The sequence below is a fragment of the Lepidochelys kempii genome, chromosome 7, assembly GCF_965140265.1.
Source record: "Lepidochelys kempii isolate rLepKem1 chromosome 7, rLepKem1.hap2, whole genome shotgun sequence".
Taxonomy (NCBI): Eukaryota; Metazoa; Chordata; order Testudines; family Cheloniidae; genus Lepidochelys; species Lepidochelys kempii.
Genome location: NC_133262.1, coordinates 15,838,103 through 15,847,349, shown reverse-complemented (window position 1 = coordinate 15,847,349; position 9,247 = coordinate 15,838,103). Strand labels below are relative to the sequence as shown.

At 43.7% G+C, this 9,247-nt stretch overlaps 1 protein-coding gene across 1 annotated transcript; it reads right to left on the bottom strand.

The window, feature by feature from the left end:
• Positions 1–2,978: 2,978 nt before the first annotated feature.
• BHLHE40 (basic helix-loop-helix family member e40) lies at positions 2,979–9,179 on the bottom strand. The gene is made up of 5 exons (XM_073351185.1): positions 8,767–9,179; positions 8,499–8,568; positions 7,725–7,832; positions 6,552–6,675; positions 2,979–5,504 (listed from the first exon to the last, which is right to left on the bottom strand). Exons 1-5 carry the CDS (start codon positions 8,844–8,846, stop codon positions 4,651–4,653), a joined length of 1,236 nt encoding a protein of 411 aa, XP_073207286.1. The 5' UTR covers positions 8,847–9,179; the 3' UTR covers positions 2,979–4,650.
• Between the last annotated feature and the right edge of the window lie 68 nt (positions 9,180–9,247).

Sequence of the window (9,247 nt, the reverse complement as noted above, 5' to 3'; positions counted from 1 at the left end):
AAATCTACCAACAACTTGAAGTGTTGAGAATTTAGTATATTGGGGGTCAAACCTTGGTCCCACTTAAATCAGTAGGACTTTTGCCAGTGACTACAATAGGAGCAGGATTTGTCTCTAATTAAAATAAATAAACATCGTGGAGAGTGTGAGTTCCCCAGATAAATAAAGAGGAACCGCCATAATATACCTGACTGTTCACCTTTAGGGCCTGTACTGTTCGGGTTGGTGATGCTGTGAGATACTGTTGTTACGCACTACCCCAGTTTGGGGCCTTCACAAATCCACCTTCTAACCAGCCTTCCTGGGCCTCCTGCATGGTAAGGATCTTAAAAATACAACACAATTGTCATTTAGTCATGAATGTTAATGTGCCAGTTCACCATTTACACACACACACACATTCATTTCAGAGTAAATTATTAAAGATTTCCTGCAACAATGAATGGCATGGCATGCCACAAACCCATTAGAGAAATTGGGCCAGCTCATCCGCCAGTGTAAATTGACATAGCACCGTTGATTGTGCCAGCTGATGGGCTAGCCCACTGTTTCCAATGTTCACAAAGTAATTAAGGACAGACAATAAATGATCTATCTCGGGGTCCCATACTCTACATTAATACATGTACTTTCCGCCTTTCAGCCACCCCTTCCCCTCCCCCCTGAACAAACCTTTAGTGCAAAACCCATCTGCTTTCTTCAACAATTTGCCTTTGGAAAAGGCTTGGTGTCATCTTCACTTTGCAAAAAAACCCAAAGCTTCTATATTGTTACCTGTGGCTGATCTGCTATGAGATGTAAACAAAAGGTGCAGGTTTTAAATAAATAAATTTGACTGCCCAGACTTATTTGGTGATATTAGAAAATACTCATCAGATTTTTCAGCGTTAGCTACAAAGGTAGTTCAAACAACAGTGAAACTCTTGGCAGAATTAAGCAGGTGCCTCCTCCTTTTGGGGTTCAGGTCCAGCCTGGGCCCCAGGCAAAGGAGGGACAGGGTTATGGGTGTAGCAGCCACAAACCAAGCACAGGCAGCCTAGGGTGAGATTTGCGCAGCCAGCCAGAATCCCTCCATAGCACATCAGCAGATTCACCCAACTAATACGCTGGGGGCATGCACCACGACCTGAGGGAGGGGCATGGAAAATGGGCCGGGCTAGTTCCCGAGCCAGCACACGTGTATACGACCCTTCGCATGACCAAGGGGCCAACCCAACACCCATTTAAGTCAAAGGGAGTTTTGCCATTGACATCCAACGGCAGCAGGATCAGTCCCCACGTGAGCAACTAGCACTTACCGAAAAGAGCAGCTGCCTGCCATATGTGCTACGTGAATAGCCCAGACACTAAAAGCTACAGTGGCTCACACCAATGCTACAGAGCGCTTTCATTTTTAACATAGGGGTCCCTTGGAGCATTAGCTTGGCCAGCATGGGAAATCCCTGCAACAAAACTCCTGGTGAAGTACAAACACCAGAGTGTGTCTCTTCTTCCTTTCATGGGGCAGGCTGTGGTATGTTTCTTTTCTTTGTGAAGCTCCAAACACAGAGCTAAGGCTAGTTCTAATTAGAAAGGTAAACTTAGCAGCTTGCTATATTCTAATGAGAGGCTTAAGGTCCCCTACAAAGGGGTTGTTTAAAATTTGAGCTATGCCCTTTTTTGGCTTCTTGACAATAGATAAAGGTCCAAGGAGCGGTGGGGATTTTTTTCTTGTTTAGCTTAGAAATATCACACGTGTCAAGTCTGGCCTGCCTGGTTTTGGGGAGGGCTTCTGGTATGTCTTAGAGAGGTTTGTTGTGATATCCCACACACTAATTGAAGGGGTTGTTGAATCTTTAACAGAACCATCCTTCTCTCATGTAGTTGTTAAGGCCTAGAGCACCCCTTTCCCACAGAAAAACCCATTTGAGGGGACTTGAGGTGAGAAATCTCCTTGAGGATCCCCTTGGAGAGATTCTGCCTTGCATCATCCCATTGAGAAGCTGGGGTTTGCCTCCTATGGCAAAGACCACAGTGCCTGGCCGCAAACCTGATTAATTCCCCAGGGACCTGTAGAGGCCTAGAGCCATCTGCATGTAGGCCTAGTGCCTCCACAATAGCTTTAGACCATCCCCTCAGTAGGTCCTCAACCCAGCAATTCTCTGGCCATACAGCTCCATTGCGTGCCCCACTGGCTACAGCTACTCCTGGGATCCCAGAGGATGGAGGATAGAAAATAAAGCCCCAGACTGAATTATTTCCATTGGGCTGCAGTAGGGAAACCTGTACCCACCTCTGCCCACACTCCTGACCCAGACAGTCCTCATCAAAGGCCGACGCAGTCTTTCCTTCGGCACAGACTGGAGAGATTCCTACACTGCATCCAGGTGAAGGGCAAGGGGATCTGGAGGTGGCTGAGGGCGTGTTTCAGACGGAAGGGGGAGATTCACACACAGAAGATTCCCCTCTTTGCCTGGATCTTCAGTGAAGATGTGGCCCTTGTGATTAGCAACATTCTATGGCAGCTAGAGAGCTATTGTAGAGCAGACAAGACCTGAATTTCTAATGGAACAAAAAGCACAGGAATCCTCTCTCTTCCTGTGTGTGTGTGTGTGTGTGTAATATATAAAACCCAAAGCTTTTCAGACTTTCTAGATACATAACAAAGAAACAAACCTAAATGAAGTAAAGGTACAAACCCAACATGGTCTCCCTTACAGGCCACTCTTTAAAGTTGAAAAGATCAAGAGGTAAAAATAAAAATGAAATAAATTAAATGAAAAATCCCACACTACAATAATAATGGACCACATTTTTCCCTTGGCTGACTTTGGGCATTGATTCCAGCAAGGTTGTACCAGCGATAACTAAGACCCTGATTCCGCAACTTCTTCCCCACAGGCAGAGTGCTAAGCCCACATGGCACGCCATTTTGATTGCTGGATCAGGTCACATGGAACGACATTGATCAAGTATTTCAAAGAACAAGAGGCAAAGCCTTATCTTCCACAGGAAAATAATTATTTTATTCAGTATTTTAAAAACAACTACTTAACATTTACTCAAGATAAAAATATTTACAACACCCCACCTTTGAGAAGGCTCCAAAATATAAACACTGTATCCCTCCCTAGAGAACAAAACAAAACAAAACCTCTTCAAAAAACAAAAACCCCAAATCAGGAATACATTCATATTTCTCACTTCTTTATGCTCAAGTAGTTATACAAATAATAGACCTCTGAAACTCTTTGATATATTTATATAATATATATATTTTATATATACAGATATATTTATAACAAGATTTTACAAATAAAGGCAACAACTGTATACCAAAAAAAAAACCCCACAACAATAAAATAAACATGAGAACAATCTGCAATCAAGCACAGTGCATCTTAACAACTGGTGCAATGGTAGAATGAAATGAGAATCTATATGACATTTACTCTGGAAACAATTTCTCAAAATTAATACAGAAAAAAAACCACACTGCTTATTGCAGTTAGTTTCTTTTAAAGCCTAACTGGACACAGTGTTCATCACTGAAGCAACTGCACAGGCCCGAATAGTTCTAAGATTTGTTAACAGGGAAATTGTCACAAATTCTAACTCTATTTAAAATAGCAATTTGGACCAGGGTTTTCAGAGGATCCTAAGAGATTTGGGCACCCAAATCCCACTGGGATTAGGTTCCTTTGAAAAACAAAACAAAACAGTTTTGAATTCTCAAAGGCACTCAAGGGGGCCAATTCAGTGGGTGTAACTCTGTTGACTCCAATTGAATCTCACCCTGTTACAAGAGCTCTGGATTTGGCCCAGGAGTGAAACAGTCAGCTGCTGGCCATTCCCCCATTGATGTGGCTTTTTAACCATTTTGCTTTCAGATACACTAGACCCAGAGACACCTGTACAGTAGCAGTAAAAGAGTGGTCTACAGTTAGGTGCAACAAGCAAAGGGATCCATGGGGATATTTTCACCTTCCCCTGCCCCAACTAGCAGCTTGCATTACAGAAAGGGATGCATGTTAATTTATTAATTAGAAGTACACCATGTAAAGCTTCTAAGCAGCATCTACATTTTATTCATTTTGTTTTTTAAACGTTCAGCAGAGGTGTGGAAACTTGTCTTCAATCTCCCTGAACCACTGACTGTGCATCACCAACCAGTGATTGCTACTCTGAATCTTTTTAGTGGGACTAACACCAATGCTTCAACTGCGGTGCATGTGTGTATCATTTCAAATGCTGGCAAATGGGTGGGGCAACAAATCTGGCAGTGGGTCTTTGCTTTGAAAAGCCCTCATAAGAAGTACCATATTTTTATATTCACAGACCCTAAAACCTAAATCTGCCTAATGGAATATTTTTCACAGCTTTGAAATATAATCCTCACTGACTAAGTCAGCTGTTGCTCTGTAGATGGGGAGGGTAAAGCACAAAGAAAACTTTTTTTTTTGTTTTTTTTTCCTTTAAACTCCCCCGAATGGCTAACCTGGGTGCTTCCTTCATCCTTTCCCACGCTATCTGACAAGTCAGAGAAAAGTGGATTTCGCTTCCTAGTCTCAGTGAACCTTATCCCCACACCTCAGTCCAGCCGGTATATGAAACTGAAAGAGTCTCAAACGTAAAAGAAAAGAAAAGAAAAAGAAAATGGTCACACTGTGCTTAGTCTTTGGTTTCCAGGTTCAAAGGAGGAATCTGCTTCAAAGCTTGAAGCAGAGCTGAGGAGTCCATAGGGGAATGGACTGGTAGTGGAGAAGGAAGTCTCTGAGGCATGAGGAGAGATGGAGAGATTTTATCTGGGCTCATTAACCCTGAAAGTGCTGCAGTAGAGGCTGGGAGACTTGGGTACAAGACGGGCATGGAAGTCGGGTACCAACACTTCTCCAGCATAGGCAGATAGGCAGTTGCGGATGGTGGGATCAAATAAAAAGGCAGGCACAAAGGAGGTGGGTGAGGGCCCAAAAAGCTACTTGAAGAGCCAATCAGATCACTGCTAAAATGGCCTTCGTCTTCTGAAGTTTCCATCCTGGTCCTTTTGGCTGGTGGGTCCTCAGTCTCTTGCTTAATAGAGCTTATTCTCTCTTGCATGGCATAGTTGAGTCCCGTATCCTTTTGAAAATACTGTTGATCGGCGTTTGAGTCACTTTTCTCCAGCTCTCCTCCATACCCACTGTCTGTGTCTGTGTCGCTCCCACTCTGCTCTCCACTGGAATGTGCGAAAGTCCTCTGTATAACAGGCACACAGTTCTTGCCATAACCCTCAGCAGTTTTGGGCAAAGAGCCAGACTTCTCCTTCAAGTCCACTGTTTTCGGGGGCGCATCTCCACATTTTCGGCTGGCTCCGCCCTGGAGGACCTCAGAGGCCATTCGGTGCAGATGACTGACCAGCTGGGAAGATTTCAGATCCCTGGTGTTTTCATGCTTTCCCAGGTATTGCAGCACTTCCTTGGCACACATCTGGAAACCAGATCGAAACATTTCCTGGCTGGTATCAAGATTTCTTGATGACAAGTCACCTGAGGAAACATTAACAGAAAGAAATTAAAAATTAACAGAGAGCTAAATAGTTTCATTAATATCATTAAGGTGCACTGGGGAGAGGAAGAAATTTTATCTCCACATTAAGTATCTGTTACAAAACAGCTAGACAAATGAATTCTACTGTACAACACAGTCACTTTAAACACCCATTTTTATAACCTCCCTCTAACAGTGAGTCTTTAAACACATTTTTGATCTTATACTCGTTATACGTGGCAACCACAACAGACACTAGAGTTTAAGGAGAAAACAGAAAAAGGCAGCACAGCGAATCAACCCTGGCATCTCCTCTGAAAGACATCAGTTCCAAAGTCATCTTGCAAATCTGGCTCCACTGCAGCTAATGAAAATTGGGTATGAAGGGTCCAATGTATCCCTCATTAACTGCATACACCAAGGGGGATTTGGTCTAAACTTTGGGAAGTGACATTGGGTTTGGTTGTGTAATTCTACTGCATATCGAGTGGCTGTTAAAGCAGTAGCAGCCTTTTTAGAAAAGCTGGTTTTAGCCTGCCAGACTCAAGTAAATGTCACAAAGAGAGGGGAAGGAGGAAACAGATGTAAAACACTGTGGGCCTTTAGATAGTTCCTACCCATGCTGAAAAGCATGCACTAACTGGCTTACGGAGAAACCAAAAAGAGCATGTAAGAGAGATGTTTTCATATTTAAGGATGAAAAAAAATCAGGGCCTGATCTAAACCCCACTGGCTTTGGATCAGGCCCTCACAGCAAAATTGTACTATAAAATAAAATAGCTAGAATCAAGTTGAATTTAAAACTATATTAAAATAACAGCTAGTTATAAATTAACTAAATAGAGGGATGAAAGGCATCTTTTTCATAAATTCACATGCACATAAAGCGAGGTATGTGTGCTAAATAAAAATGAAAAAAGACAAACTTACTCCTACCACCTCCCAAACTAAGTGTCATAAGAAGCCAGTATTTCAAAGATATTGAAAGTAAGATCATGAGACAGTCTAGGGTTCTCACATGATACAAGCATGACTTGAACACTCACCAGCTTGTAAACCATTCTGTAAAGCAATTATTTTCTGTTGCTGCTGCTCAATGAGATTAGTTAGTGCTTTCACATGCTTCAAGGTAAGTTCAAGAACTACAGCCTTCTCCAAGTGACCTAAAGTCTGGAAACAAATGGGCAGGTTAGTACTTATCCTAGAGTCGGTCACGCTTCAAGGAATCTTAAAAAGTTTTCTAATTCCTTGTGAAATGAAAAAAGAAAAAACAGTTGCAATTTGGGAGACAGGGTTAAAAATGGTGTCTTTATTCAATGACATTTCTCTGACTGATTTTGAGCAAAAATCGTAACATTTGGAATCTGATCCACATATTATGTAAACTAAATTTTTTTTAAAGGGAAGGTTGCAGAGAAGGATACAGTTACATCCTATGGGTATTTTAGGACCAACTGCATAGCTCTCAGACAAGTATTTTATTTTATCTGTTCTGCTGCCCCTGCTGGCATCATGACCTTAACACAGGGGAATCCAGTCAAAGGGTTTCTTTTGAATGGTGACAGGAGAGGGGAGTCCTGCAGGATGTCAGCCAAAGCGGCTTTCCCCATAAACTTCTGCAGGTATTTTTTCTTTTAATTTTAATCAAGCACCTAAGCCTTTATTCTTTTTAAAACAAAGCACCTCACACACACTAGAGAAGCAGAAGTTGCAGTCCTTAACATCTGTCGCAAAACAAGAACGCAGAGAATCCTTTCAAATACCAAAAACAGGTAGCATGGAAACAACTCTAAAAGGACTTGACTCTCAGATAATTAGGGATCAACTTATAAATGGAACCCAGTAAAACTTCACAAAGAGCAACATGGAACTTTTTCAGTGGCTCAAATGGAAAATCCCAAATCCCTCACATTCAAATCAAGCCCACAATAATCACTTTTACATGAGGGTTTATTTTCACATTGCAGCAGTTCAATTCATATCACCCCACCACCACCACCGACATGCACTGTTTAGAAATTCACAGTATCTGGAAAGAAATCCAATAGTAATAGACTGATCCAAGTGGCAAACCTGCCCAAATCGCAGTCTTTTCCACTGTGATCTGCAGTGCTCAGAAGAAACCTCTAGATGGCACATCTACCTGCACAGAAATCCATTAACCAACACCCATCCCCAAAACGAAGAGGAGTTTGGATATTAGCCAGATTTTCACTTACTGTAAGTTTGAGATGTTCTGGTAAGAGATCTTTCAGTTGGGCAATGCACTCATTAATCCTATCACGTCTCTTCTTCTCTATCAGTCTGTGGGGCAATTTATAGGTCTCCTGGAAGCCAAAGGAAAGGAGCAAATCAGACAAGACACATGACATCCTAGCACCATGGATAGACACACAGGTAAAAGGAGATCTAGAAATAAAACTAGAACTCAAGCTGTTGGGTACCCAAAATGTATTATGTGTAGCAGCTACTAACTGAATGATTTTCTGTCATAAGAATTATTAAATTAATGAAAAAATATATTCCCCTCCCACCTTCTGAGCCTCAGATTCATGGACAAGAGGTACAAGTACAACAGTCTCAGAGCAAAAAAAAACCAAAAACAAAAAACAAAACCCCAACAACTTTGATTCAGACTGTCTGCTGTTAAAACAGCCCCTCCTAAATCCCACAGCAAATTTTATAAAGGTTAACCAATTTTATTTGAGCATAAGCTTTCGTGAGCTACAGCTCACTTCATCGGAAGCTCAAGAAAGCTTATGCTCAAATAAATTGGTTAGTCTCTAAGGTGCCACAAGTCCTTCTTTTCTTTTTGTGAATACAGACTAACACGGCTGCTACTCTGAAACCTGTCCTTATAAAGGTTAAATCTTAGTTGAGCTTTATGGAAAAGCAGATTTAAAACAAATCAGAACAGACACAAACGCATACAACTTTTTTTAATGGCCAGGTGTTAACTAAGAATGCAAAGGTTCCGCAAGTCCTCCATTTACCTTATTGTCTTCACTTCTTTTTAACCCTCTCCTGGGCTTGTACACTTGATACATGTGAGAAAAGGCCAGCCTGCACAAATGACATAAAAATGCGATGGGTTATTATTATTTCCTCCACACCGAGAGAGACACGCGCGACACATGCGTATGCCAGCGATCCCCACAGGCACAGTGAAGGAGCCGAAGCTCCAGCCAAATCCAGCGGCCGTGGATTTGGTGGGGAGGGCGCACTGGCCCCAAGAAGCGCACCGCTGAGGAGGCGTCTTACCCGGGCATCTCGGTGCTCTCCAGCGCAGGCAGCTTGCCCAGGCAGGCAGGAGGGGGCTGGGCGCTGGGGATCATTTCCATTGCAGCTTGGGAGGCTTTGTGCAAAAGGGGGGGGGGGTGGGCTGGGGAGCTCTGCTGAAACTTAATTCTCGCCGAAAGCGGCGAAATCAGCCAGCGCCGGGTGCGCGGCCGGCTCCTGGGGAGAACCCCGCGGGTGGTGGGGACCCTGCGAAAGCCGCTGGCGTCGGGACCGGCGTCGGGCGGCTCAGGACGCGCTGCTCATCTCCGCGCAGCACACCGGGGCAGGGCGCGAGCTGAGGCGCCGCTGGGAGGCGGCCGGCTGGGTTAAATGGGAGCGAGTGGGTGGCGGGCGCGACGTGTTCCACCCTGTGACTCCCGGCACGTCTGGCGGTGCCGGGGCGGGAGAGCCCTGCCTTCCCCCATCACATGAGCCTCACGTGTCGGACAACGCGCTGGCCTCC